This window comes from Podarcis tiliguerta, assembly GCF_965153285.1.
Source record: "Podarcis tiliguerta genome assembly, chromosome: 2".
Taxonomy (NCBI): domain Eukaryota; kingdom Metazoa; phylum Chordata; class Lepidosauria; order Squamata; family Lacertidae; genus Podarcis; species Podarcis tiliguerta.
The window spans coordinates 28,745,566-28,769,147 of record NC_139535.1 but is presented as its reverse complement, the minus strand read 5'-3'; the positions used below and the strand labels follow the sequence as shown (position 1 = coordinate 28,769,147).

The following is a 23,582-nucleotide window of genomic DNA, read 5'->3' as shown; positions in this document are numbered from 1 at the left end:
TTCAAAACAGGTATTCTACCAATTTTCTCATAAGCCCATACCTTTCTGTGCTTCTCCTCCATTTAATTCTCTTTTTTTCTCCTCCAGTTTTGTGCTATTTTATTTTCTGCCATGTGAATGTTTTAGTCTATTGTGATGATCTGTCACATGCACCAATTTATCCAGCATCATTTTTCTACATAGATGTAAAAATATGTTTAGCTTGTTTCCTTAGTCATATTTGTATTTCTTATCAGTGGGGCGGGGGAATCTCTTCTGCAGAGTTTTGTCGCTAATGTGAAACATTCATTTATTGAAATACAAAGACCCATATTAACAAGCACTGTTTGAACCAGGACAGGGGTATTGTTCAAAAAAACAATAATCCGATTTTCTGGGTGTAATATTTGGGCTGCTTTACTCATTCTGGTACTTACATATTTACTTCCCTTTTTGTTTATCCATTTCACTTAATGATTTTTTTTTATGTTGTTACAGACATCTCAACAGTGAGCATGCGCTGGATGATAGAAGTACAGCCCAATGTAGAGTGCAAATGCAGGTTGTACAACAGTTAGAGCTGCAGGTAAAGATCATATTTTATATTAATATTTCCCAGTATTAATTGAGTCCGATGAAATGAGTTTTGCTTTGCCCAACTGTAATTTAAAGAAGAGCTTCCATCATTTTCAAAATTTGAAAAGATTGACTCTTGGATCCCTCTTTATTCATATATAAAGCTGAAAAGAAAATGGAAGTTTGAATGCACTACATTACTCAAAATTATCAGTACAAATTTAATTTATCCTTCAATTTATTCTACACTGAAACTTTTTTTGGGGGGGGGGGTGTATACATTGTATCCCAGTGTGTAGAATTGGTGAAAACATGAAAATGGTTTGTTCTGGTTTCCAGACTTGTCCAAGATTGGAATGGAGATTGTTTTACTCATCTAGCTAAACATTCATTTCTTTACATTTCATTACACACACACACACACACACACACACATTTCACAACTTTGAAATATATGAATTCCTCTACTATTGGGAAAAAAGATTTGTTTTTGCATATAACTTATTAAGGATTTATTAAGGGAGTGAATTTATAGCGTATAAAGATGTGCAACTACAGTATGGTTATCACTGCTTTTTAAGTGTATTTAAAAATCCTTCCAAGCCCTTGCCTGTCTATGCCTTATTGCTCTTTGTGGATTGACTTTCTTTGTGTGCAAGAGAGTAGGCAAAAGGTTAGCCAAAGAAGACAAATTAAAAACAATGTTGTACATTCTATAGTTACCATTCAAAAAAAAAAAATCCATCCTATTTTGTATGCAAGATGGTAATGTAGAGATATATGGAAAGCCGTGGGCTAAGTGCAGAAGATAATTACATTTGGAATTTTACTGAGTTAGTCATTTACAGCTTCAAATAGTTATAGAGAAAAATCAGCAAAAACACACTTAAAACTTTTTGTTGTTACTTTTCCCAGATAACCATGACTTGTATTTTTTAAAATTCCCTTTTATCTTCTTATCTCACAAATTAGAATTCTTTTGTCCAGATATCCTCCTAAATTTTACTTTCTGCAAAACCACGGTCATGACGCCCTCTTATTAGTATTAACAATATTTTAATACAACTTCTTTTAGAAAATCAAACACAGCAGGAATGATAAACTTCAGCAAGATGTATTTTATGAAAAATGTTACGTAGTTAGGAACAGGTTTTCCTTGCTGGCTGCAAAAATAATGGAATTTAAGCTGGTAAGCTCAGAGGAGGTCCATCTATCAGGAAAACATTACCTGTATATTACAAATTGAGAAAGGTGAATTTCCTGTCCTTTTTAAAAAAAATGTATTTGTGTATGTTTGTGTGTGTGTGTGTGTGTGTGTGTGTAGATATAGGTATTTCAGTAATAGAATAGCAGGAAGTTTAGTAAGAAAGGGCTTCACAATTGAAAGCACTCAAAATATCAGGCCTGCCTTAGGTAGATGGTTCCCTAAATTAGCAGCCTTGTAGGTCATTTATAGGGGACGCAGGTGGCGCTGTGGGTAAAACCTAGGACTTGCCGATCGTATGGTCGGCGGTTCGAATCCCCACGGTGGCGTGAGCTCCCGTCGTTCGGTCCCAGCTCCTGCCCACCTAGCAGTTCGAAAGCACCCCTAAGTGCAAGTAGATAAATAGGTACCGCTTTATAGAGGGGAAGGTAAACGGCGTTTCCGTGTGCTGCGCTGGTGCTGGCTCGCCAGAGCAGCTTCGTCACGCTGGCCACGTGACCCGGAAGTGTCTGCGGACAGCGCTGGCTCCCGGCCTCTTAAGCGAGATGAGCGCGCAACCCTAGAGTCGGACACGACTGGCCCATACGGGCAGGGGTACCTTTACCTTAGGTCATTTATTCCCAGGATAGTAAACAGGGAGTTCTTAGGAGCAGGCCTCAGGCTCAACCAGACTTCTCACTATATCTAGACATGAACAAATGTAGGATTTCTGGTCCAGTTGTTGATTCCTTCCTGCTGTCCAGACAAGGGAGGGAATTGGTGAGCTTATGGCCCACTCCTTTTTCCTGCTCCTTCCCTGGGTTTCATCCTCAGGAGACAATAACTACTGAGGATTTCGATGACACACTGGACCAGTTCCTATGCTATTAATCTCTTACTTATCCCCATTAGATGCCAATATGATACAGAGATCTCCCTATAAAGTCTGGAGTAGTGATATTTACTAGGGGCAGTGTGGGGAAATTCAACTTCGTTCACATTTTGATGTGATTCTCTGTAATCTGCACTTCCTGCAAATAAGTATACAAAACAAAACACAGTTTTGCTTCAAAATGTGCTAAGAAAAAATGTGTATTATTGGGGAAATGTGAAAACAATTTTGTGTGTGTGAAATAGTATTGAGTATCAAAAGACTGAATTCCACAGTGAGATACCGCCTGCAGTCAGGTGAAAAGATCTGGCTCCCCATCCATTTCTTCCCCTCTGCACCCTGTGAAAAAAACAAATACTTTGGCAGGGAATTGATAGCAAAGCTTGTTAGTGGTCTCTGGCTCTTGCTCATAAGTCCTGGAAGACCTCCACTTCTGACATCAAAACAGTGTAGGGACATAATGAAAAAGGTAATAGCAATGGATGGACTGGATGGACCAATCTGTCAATTTCCTTCAGTTCACCAAATTTCTGTGTTTGTTTAAAAAAAAGAAAGAAAGAAGTAGAAGAAAGTCCCTTGTAAAAATTCATAGTTTTGGTGCCCATTTTTTGCAATGCATTTTTAATGTACTATTTGTGTAAAGTGCTGGTGGAGTTAGTATGACAGCATAACCTGTCCCACATTCCAGGTTGGCTTCTTCCACACAAATCTGGGATTCCTGCATGCACAATTACCGTACTTTTCCATGTGGAAGACTATGTTTTTTTACTCTAAAATAATGTTTGAAATAGGGACGCGGGTGGCACTGTGGGTTAAACCACAGAGCCTAGGGCTTGCCAATCAGAAGGTCGGCGGTCTGAATCCCCGCAATGGGGTGAGCTCCCATTGCTCGGTCTCTGCTCCTGCCAACCTAGCAGTTCGAAAGCACGTCAAAGTGCAAGTAGATAAATAGGTACCACTCTGGCGGGAAGGTAAATGGCGTTTCTGTGCACTGCTCTGGTTCTCCAGAAGCAGCTCAGTCATGCTGGCCACATGACCCGGAAGCTGTACGCCAGCTCCCTCGGCCAATAAAGCGAGATGAGCGCCGTAACTTCAGAGTTGGTCACGACTGGACCTAATGGTCAGGGGTCCCTTTACCTTTACTAATGTTCAAAATCTGGGCTCGTCTTATACACCCCCAATTTCCTTACATTTCCTTAAATAGTAACACCCCAAATAGGGAGCGTCTTATACATGGGGGTGCCTTATAGACGGAAAAATACGGTACGTTGGCTCTTCCTTGAGAATCGTTCCCAAGATCACACTGCCAGTCATGATGATGATCATACCACTAGAACAGCACTACGATATAATAGTTTTGTGTTACATAAAGCCAGTGTGGTGTAGTTCTTAGAGTGTTGGACTAGAGCCATGAAGCTCAACGGATGAGCACAGGTCAGTCACTCATCACAGCTGACGTACCTCACAGGGTTGTTGTAAGGATAAGATTAACCCCACCTTGAGTTCTTTGGAGGAAATGTGGGATATAAATATAATTTTAAAATAAAAAGATGCGGGGCTCCAAGCCGTCGTTAGTTTAGCTGTTGCCTTAAGCAACAAAAACTTGGGTTGATTAATTGGTGACTAAAATTGATTGGTGGAGCTGCAGTTTCATATGTATTCAGGCTATCTTTGTTGCAGTATGTTTAAGTAATAGGGCAAGGGAAAGGAAAATATTAAAGATGGTCTTTCCTCTAAGCAATGAGTGGTAATATTTGTTGTGTAAATTGCAAGTGATTTCACACTTCTAGCAGTACTTAAAGCAATACCTATACCAAAACTCTAGTTACATAATTTAAATGTTTGATTTAATTTAAATGTAAGTGCATTTCTTTATTTCTCAATTGTAATTGCACTTATAGGCTGCCGTTCCTCCAAGGCAGTTCACAGTTTTGAAATACCAAAACAAATAAAGGATATAAAGTGTATAGCTTCTCTTTTAGAGTGGGGGGAGGGAGGGAGAAGAAAGCCCCCCATCTATAGCAGGCCTTGATCTGATCGTTGCCTTCACACATCTCACCTTCCTTCCCACAGGGTGGGTGAGGAGAGGACAATCCAGCTGGGGCAGGACCTTATGTCATCGTTGTCTGCCTCCATTGCTAGCCTTTACATTAATCTATTAACTTTATTCTTTGAGGGGTATTTTACAGTCAAGCGGTGTATTGTTCGATCAATCAATCGTGATTAATCAACTAAATATTCTTTAAGCTGTTGACAGGACTAGGGGGCTTCTTTTGGGGTTGCACATTTGAAATATTGGTGTGGCCACCACTGGTATCCAGCTGTTCAGTTATCTGGAAAACACTATTTCATACAGTATTTTACAAAGACTTCTATGCAAAACCTCACATTGGGAGATAATGTGCTTCTGACAAGTTCCTGCTTGTGGAAAATGCTCCTATACTTTTGGGTTAGCCGTCACACATTACAGGCCTGAGTGTGAATGGTTTCCCACGGCTTAAAAATCTTAACATGAGAAGTGATCCCAAAATACATGTAAAGCCAAAATTAATTAACTGATTAAAGTGAATAAAATTGTGAGTACAGATAAATGATTAGCCAGAACATTTCCATCATTAGAAACTTCTGTGAACAGATATACAGTCGTACCTTGGAAGTCGAACAGAATCTCTCCCAGAAGTCCATTCGACTTCCAAAATGTTCGGAAACCAAAATGCAGTTTCCAGTTGGCTACAGGAAGCTCCTGCAGCCAATTGGAAGCCCCATCAGATGTTCGACTTCCAAAAATAGTTCGCAAACCGGAACAGTCACTTCTGGGGTTGTGGCGTTCAGGAGCCAAAACGTTCAAGAACTAAGCTGTTTGACTTTCAAGGTATATATGTCCCATTAGTTCAGGAATGGAGAACTTATAGCCTTCCAGATGTTGTTGGACTGCAACACCCATTATCCTTGGCCATTGGCCATGCCAGTTGAGGCTGATGGGAATTTGAGGTGAGCAATGTCTGGAGCTTTCCCATCCCTGTATTAATTCATAGCAAGTGCTGACCATAGTCTGTAGTAGATTTGACTTAACTGATCTCAAGTTAGCCCTTTGACTCCTGAGATTATGTCTGCTTGCACTGTCTGCAAAACAGTTAGAGCAAAAGGAGCATTGATTGACTCCTGTGAACTCTCCAAGAAATGCAAGTAGAAAATAAATGTCATGTAGTAATATTGTACTTCCCGGCTATGAACACCTGAGACCCCCAACTTGCACACTTGGAGTTTTACCTCTTATGTTCTCTGCAGCGCTTCCATCTCCAAATGAAAGAAGTATTTAAACTGTAGTTTATTATTCATCCTTAGGTATTATTCTCACAAAAATATGGATTTAAAACCCCTTGTGCTATATTTTGCCTTTTCTCTGTTAGCTTCTAGATTGGAGCCCTTGAAAGATAGCAGAGTTCCCAATTCCTAGAGAAGAGCTGTGTTATTCTGTGCAGCAAAAACAATGTAACATTTTGTAGGATCTTAAAAACCAGCACGTTTTAATAGGCACAAGCTTTCATGGACTAGACTCCATGTCATCAAATGCGTGCAAGTCACTGCTTCATTAAAATTTTTGATGGTGACACTGCAAAGAACAACCTTCCTCCATATATACATAGGAAACGAGCTTATACCAAGTCAGACTTTTTAAAATCTCAGGTGCTGTTGTCTGTTCAGACTGGCAGTAGCGCCTCAGAGTATGTAGCAGAAATATTTCCTGTCACATGCTACCTGATGCTCTTAACTGGAAATGCTAGGGGTTAAATCACCTGTATGCAAGACCTGTGCTCTAGACATCTCAAGGCAGGGATGAAAGACCCTTGTTTTGAGCACCGGAGGGCTGCTGAACAGTGTCAATAATGCTTAACGAGCTGGACCAATAGTCTGACTTAGTGGCTTCAATCGCACATAATGCTAAACTGTGGTTCAGTTCTAAGAGCCTCTGACACTCATGCCCTCTTTTCCTGCTACTACACAACCAGGAAGCAGGGCTTCGGCAGAGTTTAGTTTCTATTTATATGAGGCTTGTTATCACAGGTGAACCAGGGATTGTGCTGGAACAAGTTAGGGTACCAGGCCATCTTCATAATAAACCATGCCTGTTTTGAAACTTACCAATGTTTGTTTCCATTCTTCGGAGGCTCCCATTGATCATTGCAGCACATGCAAGCAGTGCCAGCTTTACGTATAAGCTAAACAAGCTATAGCTTAGGGCCCCACTCTCTTAGGGCCCCCCCAAATTAAAGGAATAAAAACTGGATGTACATTTCCAAAATATAAGATAAAAAACAAATAAAATAAAACCTACATACAGCAAGTGTTTTGGATTGTGTAGGCTCCTGTGATGTAAGTAATGGGCCTCGCCTGCTAGCCTCCTCCCTAAAATATTACTGGTTAGCTCATTGCTATATATAGGATGCCTACATTCTGCATGGACTGTTATGTGCAAATGGCTTTAGATACCTATTAGGTCCATAAATTACCATATAGCATATATTCAACACAAAAAACAGCAACAATTTGTTGACAAAGGACAACTGGACATATAAAGGGCCCCATTACCTTCAGGAGCTTAGGGCCTCATCAAACCTCAATCCGGCCCTGCATACAAGTGGTGAGCATTAAATGCTAAGTGTTACAATGACAGGTCCCTGTGTTCCTAAAGAGGTCTGCATTCACAACTCCATCACTCATGGCAGAAGGCAGGAGCAGCCTGGAGCTGGCTCAGATCAGGCACAGAGACATCAAGTGAAAACTGAGGCAAGATTGGGATCCAGGTGTTTCCACCTATCTGCACATTCAGTGGGTGGAACAGGGAGCTCTGCCCCGCTGGGGTGACTCTCTTGTAGATTGGCCTACGCGGCTGGGTGGAGGGACACCTTGGCCCAATCCTGAGCCTAGCACTAAGAGGGTCAGCCTAAGCTGTGTTCATAACTTACATAAGGCTGAGGGCTTTTCCACACATAATACATGATTTTCTCCTTCTTTGTGGAATTGATCCTTAAACAGTAAATGAAAGTGTGTCAAACAAGAAACCCTGTTTGCTATAATATAAGAAAAATGTGTCTCTTCCATTGTGATTGTTTGCACTTTTGAGAGAACCACTGCGGAATTGCTTGCTAGCAGTGTGTAATCACTATGGAATAGGTGTGTGCACCGTATGTAGTATACAGAAAACAATGCACACAGCAGAGAAAATTTCTCAAAGACATAATTCATAACACAGATAGCCCTGAAAGTGGCCCTCTGGTTTACCATTTAGTCACAAGTTACAAGTGCAGCCCCCCCTCCACAAAATACCATTAGCAGCCACAACTTCCAGACCTTAGGAGCCCTTTATGGTGCCATGCTGATGACAGCTTACTCACATCCATGGCTTAACAAGCCCTTGCGACTTCTTCTGGATGATCTAACTGAATAGACAGGAGTTGCTAATGGAGTTAAGGGTTTATATTAGTATTGCTTTTTGACCCGCAGAAAAGCAGCCCAAAGAATCCTTTCATTCTTTGTTTTATGTTTTTGTCTTGAAACCAGAAGTCTTTCAAATGTTTCACTTACAGAGTCCTGCCCTTGCTCTAAATATCTGATTATCTGTCTTGTTCATTTCCATGGCTCCTGAAATTTATTCTGCATAATCCTATACCCCCTTTCCTGAGAGGAATCCCTATTGAAAACATTGTGACTTACTTCTGAGTAAGGCATGTATGGGACTGCACTGGTTAATGTTTTATTTGTTTTAGCTCTATGTGTTTTAGCTATACTGCATATGTTTGATTTTGCTTTAAAAATGCAAATAGCTTTGAAATCTCTTGAAATGTAATACATAATTTTAAAATGAATAAATACACCTGTCCAAATATTTTATAACCTGAGTAGAAAGCTTGGAATACAGGTAATCCAGCAGCCTTTATTGTTGCATAATGCTTCTCTCAAAGGCCCTAAGCATACATATGTGTATTTTGTGCTTTGAGGTCCATGTACCAGCAAAAGAACTTCAATTGTCTTTTGAGTTTCAAAACTTTTTTTTGTATGAGCAGCACCAAGTCAGTGCTATAATGGACAGAACCCATAACAATACCCAAAACTGAATGCATCTTGGCGGCCTGAGGCAAATGCGAATAAGAAAAGGAGAAGCCTTACTTTCTCTTTTCCCCCTCTTCCACAATTAAAGCTGTCTCCAGTTCCTGTTCCATGCAAGAACAAAAGTTTGGTGCACCTTCGATTTCCCCCCCAAGAGTTGAGAATTAGCAGCATTTGTTTCATTCTCACTGAAGATGCTGGGTAGGGGGCAAAACCACTGTAGCAGTGCGGAATAGTTGCAGAGGGTAGGGAATCTTCTAAGTTTATTTTAAAAGCTTAACCAAAAGAGCACACACTTCTTTTACTCACCACATTTTCCTTTGTGCTTTGCCTCTTGCCCATGAATTGGGACAGGGTTGGTGAGCAAATATGATTCATTAATGTCTTTTAGCTGTCACTGCTGCAATGAACGCACTGGTGCCAGCAGGTCTAGAGCTGCTTCAGTTGAGAGCTAATGCATTTTGCTTTGCAAAAAGCTGATACTCAGCACCTAGAGTTTTGTTACAAACACACACACACACACACACACACACACACAGAGAGAGAGAGAGAGAGAGCGCGCGCGCACCATATAACATTTCTGAGAAATTAATAAGTTTTTGTTTGTTTGTTCTGGATTCTGTTCACAAAAATAACTTATGCCATTTTTCTTTCCTGTTTAGCTTTCGAAAGACAAAGAGCGCCTGCAAGCTATGATGACACACCTACATGTAAAGTCAACTGAACCAAAAGCTACACCTCAGCCTGTAAGTATCTGCACTGATAGAATAAAGCTTCACAACAGCCTCTTTTCCCACCTAAGAGCATAAAAGACATGCGGGCTACTTTAAAATACCCATCCAAGTGAAGACATGCACATTCTTCTCCTTTTTTGCACCCTCCCCTGTGCACATCCTGTGCTGTCTTCAGAACTTGTGGGAAGAGTTAGGGGGAAATCGCCAAGCAGATTGGGGCGGGGTGGGGCAGGGGAGGAGGAGAGGGGGAACAATGCTCTGCTGTGCAAGAAGAAGTCCTTGCACTAACAAAATGTTCTACTTAGTGCCACGCTGAATTCAGCCCTAAGTGTTTTATGTGTATTTGATTTGATTTTGCAAAAAGTAAGCCAACAAGTCTACTCATTTACCTGCGAACTCAGCTGGACTTTAAAGAGTAGACTTTAAAGTTATGCTTTAACCGTTTTAGGAATGACTGTCTACTCCGAAATAAGTCCCACTAAGCACAATGAGAGCTCCCAGTAAGTCTGTTTAGGAGTGAAGCATACATTTTAAACTAGCTCAGAGGCTGTTCTCCTAATTTACATGTATAAAATAAATGAAGAGCTCTACCAGGGTGAAATATATTGTGAGGGATGCAGATAGCATGTACCACAGTACTTGGTCAGCCATCTTATGGAATTCCATCCCCACTTTATAAAAGCCAGATATTTAAGTAGGTTATGAACAAACACAAAGTGATGAAAATGATCAGAAGCATCTAATATTTATATAGCACCTATCATATTCTAGATAATAAATCAGTTTTGGATTCACGTCATAAGGAATGCTCGAAGGAGTATGTCATACTCTGTTCAAGAAGGAAGTCCTGAACAGTTTGCAAGATTATGAGCAGAAAGCAACACTTCTTGTTGTTTAGTCGTTTAGTCGTGTCCGACTCTTCGTGACCCCATGGACCAGAGCACGCCAGGCACTCCTGTCTTCCACTGCCTTCCACAGTTTGGCCAAACTCATGCTGGTAGCTTCGAGAACACTGTCCAACCATCTCACCCTCTGTCGTCCCCTTCTCCTTGTGCCCTCAATTTTCCCCAACATCAGGGTCTTTTCCAGGGAGTCCTTTCTTCTCATGAGGTGGCCAAAGTATTGGAGCCTCAGCTTCATGATCTGTCCTTCCAGTGAGCACTCAGGGCTGATTTCCTTAAGAACGTATAGGTTTGATCTTCTTGCAGCCCATGGGACTCTCAAGAGTCTCCTCCATAATTCAAAAGCATCAATTCTTTGGCGATCAGCCTTCTTTATGGTCCAGCTCTCACTTTCATACATCACTACTGGGAAAACCATAGCTTTAACTATACGGACCTTTGTCCGCAAGGTAAAAAGCTGCACAGGAAAAAAGTGAAGAATATGAGATAATCGTGAACAACACAGTAGTTCCTAAACAGGTCCTACTGAAGTACATTAAGTCTATGTGAAGTGTATTTATTGGTGGGGGGAAAAAGATTAATGGATGACATGAAAGGTTTTGAATATGAAAAAGCCTACTATTCCCCTCATTGGTGCCCCCCCCCCAATCACTGTTCTAGAGCAATTTATTCTTCAGGGAACCTGCAAAACACACATTCCCTTCTAGGAAAACAGAGGTGCAGGGTGCTTATATATTTTTTATGTTCTTTATTTCAATAATGTGTTCTGTTTCAGACATTAATTTTGGTCCACCAACTGCTCATAGGCAGGCTACCATATTTGCTGGGCTAATCGTCTTTGACTTGTATTTAGTCATGTGTTTGTTTTATTTAGACTACTCAAAAAAGTAAAAAATACAACAAGTAAACCAAAACTTGACTATTGTGCTGTATCACTGCATATTGATTACAATCTGCATATTGATTAAAGTTGACTATAAATCATCAATAATCAATTAATATTTGCATAACTCAGAATAAAATCAAATCAACGCATTGTACCTTTAAATCTTACAGATCTTAAAATCATAAGGCAAGTCACTGCCTTGGTTTATCACATGAAGCAATTAGGAATTTTAAGGTATTTTAATTAAAGGAGTAAAATTAAAGTATCTTGCATTTAAGATGCTTACTTATCGAAATTTTTGAATGTGAACTCCGATTCTGACTGATGAACTAATTTTTTAACATAAGATCAAACATTTCATTAGAATCCCTGATCCCTTTCACTCTCTTGATCCATCTTATTAAAGGATTTTCTGGAGAGTAGATTCTTATACAGTGATGCAAAGAGCATAATGGTTCTCTAAGTATAATGCACAGTTAAGATATGCTTTCTTCTTACGTGCAGCTTTCCTGTAATCCCCTATTCTAAAAACAAACAAACACTAAACAATATGCATATGATAAAAAGAGAATTGCTTGGAGAAGCTTAGTTGGAGAGCTCCATCTCTCTTTGGTAAGAACCTTGTTTCTTAGTATCTGGAGCGCCTACGACAACTCTGTTAATATGAAATAATGAGTTTGCTCTCTTCTCTTGGACTCATAATCAAACACCCACCCCTCTTCTCTACAAGGTGGTAGCACTCTAGAAATGACTTCAAGCAACATGTAGGTTACCTCTGCCCAACTGAGCACATACCCCTGGCCCACACTAAATACCAGCTTGATAATTGCACTGCTAAAGCTTTGCTGGTGATGCTGTATGACTTTGTGGAAAGGTACTTCAAGGCTTCTTATAGTGGACATGTGAAAAAGCGTCATCCACGCAATAGGGATTATAATCTGTAGGAAGGTAATGCGTAGTGTTCAGACATCTGACCAGTATCTGGCTGCTGAAAATCTGGGAACTTTTGACCGTGAGCTCCAGCCGTACCCATTGGGGGTGCCATGATAAGTACTGCAACACAGCTAATAAACAGGAAAAAGCAGTAGGAAAAGGAAAAAACTGATCTAGGCAATGTGGGAGGGAGGATGCACTTTCTTGATTAGTATTAAAAATGTTTTACATTCTGGAAAATTATAGCTTTGATGGGGACCTCCTACTAAATTTATTTTTAACTGCTCTATTGAAAATTCTGTACCACTAGTCAACATTATCTCTCAGTTGCTCAGCACAGTGTTTCTCTATTAAAAGAAATAGGCATGAATATTTTTGACTGAAAAATTAATAGCTTTTGAATTCATACACAGCAGGTTTTCTTTTCCAAAGAAGTCCAATATCGCTGCACAGCACTTGTATAACCATTTATTTAGAGTCCAAGTCAAACCTTTGACAGCTAGAGCAGTGTTACAAGCCAACATAAAGAACTCCAAGATGTAAACCAACAATAGGCAGTCTGTGTGAGGTTTGCCATTGTCAAATACATAGATTGTTTGGATTAGTTTATGTAAATGTACTGTTGTATTACCCTTTGGGGGGAAAAAAAGATCACATTTGTGTATGAAAAGTGGTTTCGTTCACAGGCAGCATTATAAATTCCTTATCCTTTAACTTACATGTTAGAAGTAAAAATTGGTGCCTGACAGGCCTATATTGTGTGACACTCTGTTGTTGGATTGAAACGGCCTTCTTTTCATTTATTGAAATATAGAAAATTTTATTATAGATACCATCAGATAAATCAGAAATTATTAAAATATGTATAGGTGAAGCATTCGAAAATTAATTATAAAATGTAGGAATATAGTGTTTTGCATATTGTGCTTTCCCTGTGAGGGGGGAAATAGCAAAGGCATCACAGAGTCTAGGCTAGACCTCACTCCTTTTAACTCAGCAGGATAGAACTTTGACTGGGAGAGATCTGATGACCAATACTGTAATGCGAAGTATTCTCTACACCCAGTAATTAATTTTTCCCTTCTCCCTATGACTGATGCAAGGTGTATGTTAGCTTTAATATCTTTGCCTATTTTTAAAGGCGAAAGTAAGAACTGATGCAAACTTACTAATAAAACACGGATGTAAAATTGCGGCTGAGTGGGGCTTGTAATGCTTGCATTAAAAATTCACCATCAGCTAAAAATTGAGGATCTGGCTGTACAATATGAGCTTTAGCTGTCTATTATTTGGTTGCCATAGGTGTTTCTCGTTAGTCAAGTGCTTTGGTCTTGACTAGGTACATAAATTAGCACCATATTTTGCTGAACTCTTTGATCAGTTCCCAGTGCTACACAATGAATCAGGAGTCCATCCAACCACAGAGAGCAGCAACTTGTCAGATATAATCACAAGGAGAAGCATGTATGAGATTATCTCCTTAAAATAAGCAATCTCTTTGCAGCGTGTTGGAAGTGCTTGCACGTTCCTCAGCTATCATATATCAGCCACATGCTTAAGGTCCTGCGGAAGTGAGCATAATTCCAATAAGTGCGTATTGAAAGAAATCCCTTTATAAACAGCTTTCAAATGTGGTGGGTGCGGGTAGGGTGTACACACAAGGTGCTTGCCAGGATGCAAAAAGAAGGCACTCTCGTTAAGAAAAATATTGGTTAGGTCGACTGAGCAAGTTAGCAGGTATACCGTGAGGATTGAACTATATAGGTATGCCTGCGGAGGAGGAAAGCAAAGCGAAACGTACCCTGAACTGGGTGAAAATTGTAACAGGCAGTCAACTGTATTTTCCAAAATTTATCTCTGAAATCCCCATTTGCTTGTGGAATTCACAGTCAGTGGATGGTGTGAAATGATAGCTCTTTTCATGTCTTTAGGACCATAGTGAGAGAAGCCTTCTTCCTGATCTCTTCTACACAGCCCACCTTGTGTTCATAACCTGACTGGGTCAGGAGGTGAAAACTGTATTCTTTTCCACTTTTTGTTGTGTTGATTGACTAGGCGGGAGTTCAGTGAACCTTAAGGCACTCCAAGACCCTCATAGTCTTGCATACCTCTGTTTTCTGTTAGTCTGCTGGTTCTTCTGAGACTTGGGAGTGAAGGAGCGTGTCCTCAGATGAACTGTCAATCTTTGCTTTGCTTTAGAGGGGAAAGCTCAAACAGTCTGTTCCATGATTTAGGGAAGCCCATCTTAAGATATCTGCTTTTCTAGTCACTCCTGTTGTGTGAGGCATTCCGAGAGTAGAAGTGGCTGGAGAATACCTGTCCCTGTGCTCAAGGCACACAGGTGGCTGTGCTTTCTGTTACATCCTCCTGTTGACCTGTTTTGTCAAAAGAAATATTACAGCAGTTCACATCACTATTTTTATTTTAGTGTCTGAAATAAAATTTAACTGAATATTCCATTATCCAGTATTCTCTTAATCTCTCTGACGTTTTTGTTTATGACAGAACTTAGAAGCATTGATATTCTAATGCATTGATATGCTTATAATGCAATAGTTGTTCCATTATTTTCATTCATGCATGAGGTTCAGATGACGGAGGGAAACCAAGGCACAATGTGCTTTTCGATGGCACTTTCATAGCTACAAATTGCGCCTTGGGAAAGAGAGAAGGAATACATTCTTCTTTCGTTGGCTCAAAAGTGTTTTTTGCATACCTGGCAGTACATCCGTCTTTATAGAGCTGACATAACTGTTGGCTATTTTTTATGTATTTTCCTTTACCCTAACCACAGCAATTAGGATTGTTTTGAAATCCTGTTTTTAGCAACTGTAAAAACAAAGCATTAAAAAATAGCCTTTTAACTGTGAGGTAATGACTGAGCATTTTAGCTGCTGTAGCTGTATTTTATAGTTTGAAAAATAATGATATGTAGCAATAAAAAGAGATTTGCAAATGCAACACACAAAAGCTGTTTTTATATACTGTTTTTCATTAAGTCCCACTCCTCAACTTGGGTTTCCTTAGTATCCCTGCCAATAACAACACCTGCTAAGTGATTGCTGCCTGCCAAATCCTGTGTTGCGTGCAGATTATATATATATATATATATATATATATATATATATATATAAATTTTCATGGATGAAGTGTTAAAGCACACTAAATCTAACAGTCCCAACACACATCCACTTTCTGTGGCTTAGCAATTGGTGTCCATCTCTGAAGTCCAATTACAGCAACTGTTTTAGCCATGATCAGAATGGTAGAATCAACAGTGGAGAAATTGCTGCCCTAAAGCACCACAGATGGGCTCAGCTTAGCTTGTATGATTTCCCCCCCTGCTTGAAATCTGCTAGTCCTCTTGGTGCGTTTACTGCTTTTTTGTCACCGTTTGCATGCATTACCTTAGACCTAATGGAAGCCATTTTAACTATCATTCTTTTGTGTGTGTTTGCATGCGTACAAACGTACATGTGTAAAAAATACTGTTCATGATTTATGCAGCAATGGTGAGGTAAAGTTGGGTAAGACTTATTTTTTACTCCATTTAAGAACATTATTCTTTTTAAAACAAGCAGGAGAAAATTCAGATTTTTATTATTATATATTTATTTCTGTCCCTCCTTTTTCCCTGATGGGAACACAAGGCAGCTTTCAGAAAAAAATTAAAGCCTTTCTGAGTGAGGGGAGGGGGTTAATGCCTACTTCAGGTTAAATTGTTGCAGGCTTAAAAGTGCAGTGAGAAATTGGCTCTGGTGTTATTTTGTTTGTTAATCCTTTGCGATAAGAAGATCTTGGTCATCTGATTTTAGGACAGTTCACCCACCTAATATTTTAAAGCTGTTTAGTAGTCAGAGTTGCATTAGAATTGTCAGAAGATATTCCAGAAACTGGTGCATATTCCTACATTGACTTTGGTTGGTTGTGGTAATTAAACATATTTTTGAATTGTGTATGGGTTGCCATATTTCAAAAAGTGAAAATCCAGACACAAAAGTTGTTGAGCTTTTTATTGGCAAAGTCGTTGTTGAGCTTTCTTTTCTTTTTGCCAAAGTTGCTGATTATTATTTTTTTTTTTTTGGCAAGAAAAGATCTTTAAAAAAGTTGTTTTTGAGCTATTTTTACACTTCTGACATGGGTTGCCATATGTCCGGATTTTCCTGGTCGTTCTAGTGATTTTCGCCCAGACACCATTTCCGACGGCCGAATCCTGCTTATGTCCAGAAAATTCCAGATGTATGGCAACCCTAGTGTTGGATCCATCCTTAGGCAGAATACAGAGGCAGCTATTTCTCAGCAGGAGAGAACAGAAATAGTTACTAATTCATAGATATTGTCTATGTTCAGGTACAAACTCCCAACCATTTCAAGCAGGTTCTAAACCACACACAGTGTCACTTACTGACAACGCTTACAAGATGGAAACCAACAATACTCAGTCTGCTTGTTGCTGGGACAAAAACAAGTAGCTAGTTGCCATAAATGCCTGGGCAATATAAGCTTGCACTAACACGTCCAAGTTAAGGACCATACTCCACAATAATAAAGCCTGGGTTCAGCTTTGTCTCACTCAAAATAAATTCTACCAGAGTGGAAGCTTTGTGTCCGTCAAATGCCTCTGTGAGCAACTTTTAAAACCAGAGCAGCATGTTTTTAAATAGAAAATGCAAACATTGAGAAATGGCGTGGCATTTCCATCAGGAAAAGAGACCTTCCCTGTACAAACCCTTCCTGATCTTTGCCCTGCATAATCATCTTTGGCTGCTGCAAAGCCAGAGTCTAGATGGGGCTTTTTCCATTGTTAATTGATGATGATATTAAGATTTAATAGTTTGTAATGAAGATTAATATTTTAGATCCCAACAAAAACCAACACAATTCATAGAGTAGTTCTGCTCCAGTTCACAATTAATAACTGAATTTTGAGGCAATGGAAGAAGTGCATTCTCAAGTGTACTCGGTGTAAATTCTCTATGCTGCTACCCCTTTACATTTTTGGCACAGTGGCTGACCAAGGTTGGCCTCTTGAAGAACGTGAGATGCTATCATCATCGAGCAGAAGTCTGACAAGCAAAACTTCTATAGGAAGTGACGAGGTCATCGTTTCATTAACTTGTTGGTTCTGTCTCCCAACCATTGTCGGAGGTGAAACACAATGCTAGGCTAGATTCCTACCTTCCACCACCTTCCCCCTCTTCTTCTTCTTCTTCCCTCTCAGATTGCAGTCATGTTTAATTTGGAAACTGGGCTCCTTTGGCAAATTAGCAATTAGAACAATTTTGTGGGAATATGTATATGTGTCATTAGTTTTCCTGCAAATTAATAGCAAGAGCAGAGGTCAGGCAGAAATTTTCCACTTGACTGCAGTTCCTCTGTCGAGATTTGGCACTTTGTTTTGGAACGGCCACAGCTGCTCAAAGCCACAGCCTTCCTCTAGGAACTGTCTTTTAATTAGTTTACCTCGTAGCCATTATTACAAATATTACTGCCTCCCCCCCTTGAAATAAAATTACTGTTTCTACAAAATATTCCAGTGACATCTTGCACCATTGCACATTGATGGTGGGGTCATTCGAATGCGGCGTTTAATCATTAGATCACCTCCATAAGCATCTCCTAATTAGAGTCCTTACAATACAATTTTATCTGGTAATTAGCTGAGATTGGCTGCTTCCTCTGTAGCTTATTAGTGGCAGCCCAGCAGTGGGTGTGAATCGCAGTGTCATTTGTCAAGCCTGTTAAAGGAGGCATCCCCTCCCTTTACTCTTCCTCACTTTCTCTGTTTATTTCTAGTTGTACTACCTACCCTGAAAAGCCTAAAGAAATTTAACTCAATTCAGATTATTTAACTGGAGAACATTGACCTTTGGGCTTCCCCCTCCCCAGCTTCCTAGTAGAAACAGATTAAATGTTTAAGCTTTTAAACAGTAAAAACAGAATTGAACTTGTTTGAAATTGAGTGGTTTGAACAGTAATGATGAAACAGTATCCGTGCTCCTTACAGCAGGAGAGCCAATCTACTGAGCTTATGCAATGGAAGAGCACTGGAAATTGATTCAAATCTGCTTGTGATGTTTAAAAACACCTACTTTAACAATGGAGATAAAATAGGGTAGATTTGATTTCTTAGCAAGACTTCTCAATTGTACTATAGTTGTTACTGTGCTTTCTCCGTGTGTGTGTGTGTGTGTGTGTGTGATGGGTAGATGTCAGAGGGGCATAACAGAATTTATGCTATCCCAAATAAAGTAACTTAAGATAGCCAGTCAGGTGCGTAGGTTAGCATTTGCCTCGTGTTTTCAAGAGAGAACACTGTCCGAGGTAATTTCTGAATCTGCAACCGTCATTTCATGTAATTGCGCGATTTGAAAGCAAAACCTCCCATCTTTCTTCTTAGACATGTGAGCAGACTGTGGGATCGAATCACGGATCCAACCAGCCAGCTCTCATTTCCGCAAAGTTCGGTTCATAACTAAATGCTGCTATGTGCAGAAAAATATTGTTGCTGCCTCTTTCCCCTCAACATTTTGCATGCCAAGTTTCCATGAGACATGTGCTCCCTCCTCAGTTTTCCTGGGTGTAGCTTGTTCCCTTTGCTGTATAAGTGGAAAGGACTGGCACAAACCAAACATTCCTTGTGTGTTTTCACAGTTGCATGTGGTAGGTGATCTGGATGGGGGACTGTGGTGCAAGAGTGTCACCCTTACTTCCCACATGGTTCTCCTACCAGGAGTAACACACGTGCCTTCCAGCTGCTGTTTACGGCAAACAGCACTTTGGGGGCAAATTGCAGCTGGATAGCGATTTTCAGGAGGAAAGAGCAAAACACCAAACCATCTTTGCCCCACTCCCAACTACTTTTGGTTATGAAATAACATTCTGTGTCTTAAGTATGGAAGAAGAACTGCAAAGGTAGTGTGTAATTTGGCTGCCCATTGATACCAAAGCATTGAGATTTGTCTGGCTACTGTGATGGTTGCTGTTTTTCCTGAATTTATTGGATTTAGATGAACTGTTTTTATTGTATTGGGATTTGGGTGTGGAAAACCACTCTGGGATTTTTAATGAAGGGTGTTATAAAAACGTTTTGAATACATAAATAAAAATAAGGTTCTGTAAATGGAGAAATGTTGCAGAGTGGGCCACACCTACTACCCTTTGCTTCACCCCTCATATCCCAAGCTCTGAGATTGGTGCACATATCTCATTTTCCCTTCCTTGAGAAGTTTTCCAGAGTAGCTTGATACATCTTGAATTCTGACAGTAGTTTATATTGACAGTTGAGTTAGAATGGCCCTCCCACATTGTTTAACCCAGCGGGGAGCTCAAAAGTAGGCCATAAGTACACATTCTGTACTGTTTGCATCTAAACATCAAGATTTCCATTTAGTTACTGTGTTTTAAGGGTCATCTTGTGTCTCTGTCACCAAAGTTCCTATGAACCTTCATTTGTCTTGAATACTTTTTGAGTCCTCTTTGTATAATGAGATCAATGTTAATGGGAAATAACATCAGCACTCTTCAACTATGTACTTCTTGCAGCCAGTTGTTGGCCATGTTGATTATCTAGTTATATAGTACCATTTAAAAAAAAAAAAATATGAATATTGCTTGTAGATAACTGATTAGTTTATCTGCTTTTCTAACTGATTAATTAAGTACCCCATGTATTACACGTGAAATAGAAATTTTCTGGTGTCCTCATGGGGTCTTTTGTATAATCGCTTAGAAAAATGGCCTTGATTCTTAAAGTGGTCTGTTTTTTATTAACCAAATATATATTCTTTAACCTTGCAATAAACAGCTAATAGGTAAGATGCTAGGGTATAATCCTATACATGGCTGTTCAGAAGGAAGCCCCACTGAGTTCAATAGAATTTGCTGCAGTTAGTGAGTATAGGATTGAAGGCTTAATGGTATTATTTGGGACCAAACCAGGAGTGATATAAAAAATGTGTGAATGCGTTTCTGATTTTTTGTTTTTGTTTAGTTGTTGTTAAAAATGACAGAATCTGCGGAATTGGATTGGGACCATGATGTAGAGATAATAATTTAAACCTTTTACATCCATGCAGAATTTTCAATGCAAATCATTCCAAGAGCTTAGTTGCTGAGGATAAAAAAAACACGTACCCATATTGTGCTTTTCTTCCTTCTTCTCTCACTGTTTTCTATTATCAGATTTTCATGGGAAAATGGATTCGTAGCAAAAACTGCTTAAAGTCTGTAATGATAATAGTTTTGAGACAAAACTCTGATATTTTCCTCATATCATATCTATACAAGAATGTTCACTGGACCCAAATGTGAAGGAGATAATGGCTCCTTTTTCTTAACTTAACCATAGGGTGGTATCTCGTGCCGTTGTTGCAGTGCGATCCCAGTGGGGTGCCATCGCAGCTGTTCCCCCAACCGCGCTGGGTGCCACACCCCCACAGGCGGCGCACCACGCCCCTGCGGGTAGTGCGCCAGACCCCCCTGCCCCCTGGTGCTGGAGCATGAAGCTCCGCCACTGGCTTTCCCGAAATCTGCTGTGGAAAATTGGCTGGTGGGGGGACAACCCAGAACAGATAAAGGGGTGTGTGAGGGGAGGAAAAGTTTGGTTGTGCAAGCATAAATCCTTGCACTAATGAAAATAGAGACTTGGCACATCTTTGGATACTAGTCATAGTAAATACTTGGTTTGGGGGCATTCAGTAGTATAAGTAGTGTGTGTTTTTTTTATAAAAAATTGTTAAACTTAATTTAAAAATACTTGTCGTTTTATTTAATACCCTCCAGATGTTTTTGACTACAACTCCCATTGGCCCAGCCAGAATGGTCAGGGATGATGGGTGTTATAGTCCAACAACATATGGAGGCCGCCACCTTTGCTTTAATGTGTTTAAAGCATCTTATTCCTTACAATGGAAGGCAACCTGGGGCTGAGTTGAAAGATGGTAGCTTGCCCTAAGGTTATGGCTCAAACGTTGTTTATAACCAGAGACTTCCTAGTCTTCAGTTCACACTCTTAACTACAACACCGCTCCTGTGCACCGAGGGGAGCAAATTGTGATAAATATTTTTATGACATCTCCTGTTGCTTTTTCCACAGCTGAACCTTGTATCTAGCGTCACACTTTCAAAGACTGCATCAGAGGCTTCTCCGCAGAGCTTACCTCATACCCCCACCACCCCAACAGCACCCATCACTCCTGTTACCCAGGGACCTTCTGTCATCACTACTACCAGCATGCACAATGTCGGACCTATCCGAAGGCGGTACTCTGACAAATACAACGTGCCCATCTCTTCAGGTAACTTGATGGATGTGCAGGGAGATTCTCACATTCTTCTCATTTATGTGTTGCTCATGTGAACTGTGGGCCATGGTAATACAGGGAACTCCTGTACTTTATTTAGCAGATCTTGCGCAGAACCAAGAATTCTACAAGAATGCAGAAGTCAGGCCACCCTTTACATATGCATCTTTAATTAGGCAGGTAAGTGAGAACAAACGGAACAGCCTGCTGGGATCCAGGGTTGTACATATATGTGATGCTATAGACAGAGCAGATGAGAAGCCCGTTGGCATGCTGAACTCTTTGCTATAAGGTTTTTTTCTTTCTCTCACAACTGCAATACATATACCATAATTGCTTTTGATTAAGTATTACTATACGATGTGATTATTAGGAAATTCATTTCACACAACAGTGAAAATGAGCCTGTTTAAAGATGGCAAGTCAATTATCACAAGCTACAGTAATCTCTGATCCCTAGAATTAATCTGAGCTCAAAATAATTACTAAGCTTTAATCAGCTAGTGAAATGTTTTGCATTTCTCTTTGATTCTGCTTTATGAATGACTAATAAATTAATATTTCTGTAAGGAAACAGAAATAAAACTCAAAACAATTAGATAATTCCATTTTGAATTTTGCCATTGAGCTACTAAATACAACCATTAATCTTAGATTGTAGCATGAAACCTTCTTTTCGATTTTGTGCTCAAGAGTCACGTTTTGTTTTATTTATTCAAAAAATATGCAAGTGTGTTTTCTGCTCATTTTGTCTTAGATCATTATTGAGTTTTAATTGCTTTACAGGCCATTCTTGAATCTCCAGAAAAGCAGCTAACACTAAATGAAATCTACAATTGGTTCACGCGAATGTTCGCCTACTTCAGACGCAATGCAGCAACGTGGAAGGTATACCTTATTGCCATGTGTACCTCTTGCTTTAGTACTTGACATGTACAGAACAGATAGTGCTGCAGACATAACTGTTTGTAACGGTGTGTGGACTTTGAAATCTAGATCAGTTGTTTTGACACACATAGGGTGCCTCGTTATCTTCCACAAACAACTTGCTGGTTGGCAGAAATATTCTACTGTCTTTGAAATTTGCTGCTAATTTGGATGCCCATTGCTGTTTTTTGTCTCCACCTTCTGTGATTAAACTACCAGTCTGCCTATGTAGTTGCTCCTAGCACTGAAAACATTTCAGCTGCTGAGATATAGGGGAAAGGGTGAAGAAGAAGCTTTATCAGATGGTGGTTTTATGTACACATTCTTTTAACTGGAAGCCGCAAACTCTTTTTCCAAGGATTCATAGAAAACTGGCTTTTCAGCCAGCTGATACACCTGCCTTAAATTAACATGCCAACTTCTCAAAACATTCACTAGTGTATTATGAAACACAATACAGGTTAATTGGGCACAGCAGTAAAGACGCAAGCCAATAAAAATATTAAATCTAGCAATTTAACAAAAATACCCCTGGTGCTTTAAATTTCAATAGTTTGGCTCTGTTTAGTTAATTTCACTGTGTGTTTAAATTCTCTTAGAATACTCCCTTTATTTTAAAATGGCTACAGTACAAAGTGGCACACATGGCATCTGATTTTTTTTAATTTTTTTTTTGCAGAGTTTCTTTCTAAAAAGCCCCCAACCCTAAACTGCTCTTTATCTTCCCCTCATTTCAAAAAGTGGTTTGGGGATTTGGCACAGCAGCTTTTTTAAAGAAAAGAAAGGTGGAAACATCACTGTTGCCACCTTTAAAAAGCTTTAATCCTGAAGCCCCAAACCACTTTTGAACTGTGAAGTGAAGGGGGGGGCAGGTGGCAATAGAATTTTTTAAAAATAACAATTTGGTGATTCTGTTCTGAAAGCAAAACTCTGTGGGCGATATTCAGTGTTAAGTCATACTTAGTGCAGAACCATTCAGATTAACGGAGAACATTACCTAAGTCAACCCATTTCATTGGATCTGCTCCAACTAGCATTGGTTATCACCCTGCAACAAATGTAATCAGCCACATATGTAGACTTCATAGCCAGTGAGGTTTCTACCTGATGAGTCAGATAAGTAACTTAGACAAAACTTGAAAGCTTGTGTGGTACAT

The 23,582-nt window shown here is 39.7% G+C and overlaps 1 protein-coding gene and 1 long non-coding RNA gene across 51 annotated transcripts in view; one reads left to right on the top strand and one right to left on the bottom strand.

Moving 5' to 3' along the window:
• Positions 1 to 444, bottom strand: part of LOC310671115 — a 4,072-nt gene extending 3,628 nt beyond the window's left edge. The window contains exon 1 of the long non-coding RNA XR_014507798.1: positions 1 to 444. This exon is cut by the window's left edge and continues 2,308 nt beyond it. This is a non-coding gene — a long non-coding RNA (uncharacterized lncRNA).
• Positions 1 to 23,582, top strand: part of FOXP1 (forkhead box P1) — a 521,641-nt gene that overhangs the window by 470,713 nt on the left and 27,346 nt on the right. For 39 of the 50 annotated variants that reach the window (XR_014507549.1, XR_014507550.1, XR_014507551.1 and 36 more), the window contains 5 exons: positions 478 to 565; positions 9,401 to 9,484; positions 21,291 to 21,492; positions 21,599 to 21,678; positions 22,285 to 22,386. Coding sequence is in view for 47 of the 50 variants with exons in the window: in XM_083425244.1 (XP_083281370.1) it covers positions 478 to 565; positions 9,401 to 9,484; positions 21,291 to 21,492; positions 21,599 to 21,678; positions 22,285 to 22,386 (556 nt within the window). In the remaining 3 variants the exon portion in view is untranslated. The remainder of the gene's footprint in view (positions 1 to 477; positions 566 to 9,400; positions 9,485 to 21,290; positions 21,493 to 21,598; positions 21,679 to 22,284; positions 22,387 to 23,582) is intronic. The other 11 variants (XM_083425259.1, XM_083425248.1, XM_083425257.1 and 8 more) reach the window with 1 other exon arrangement.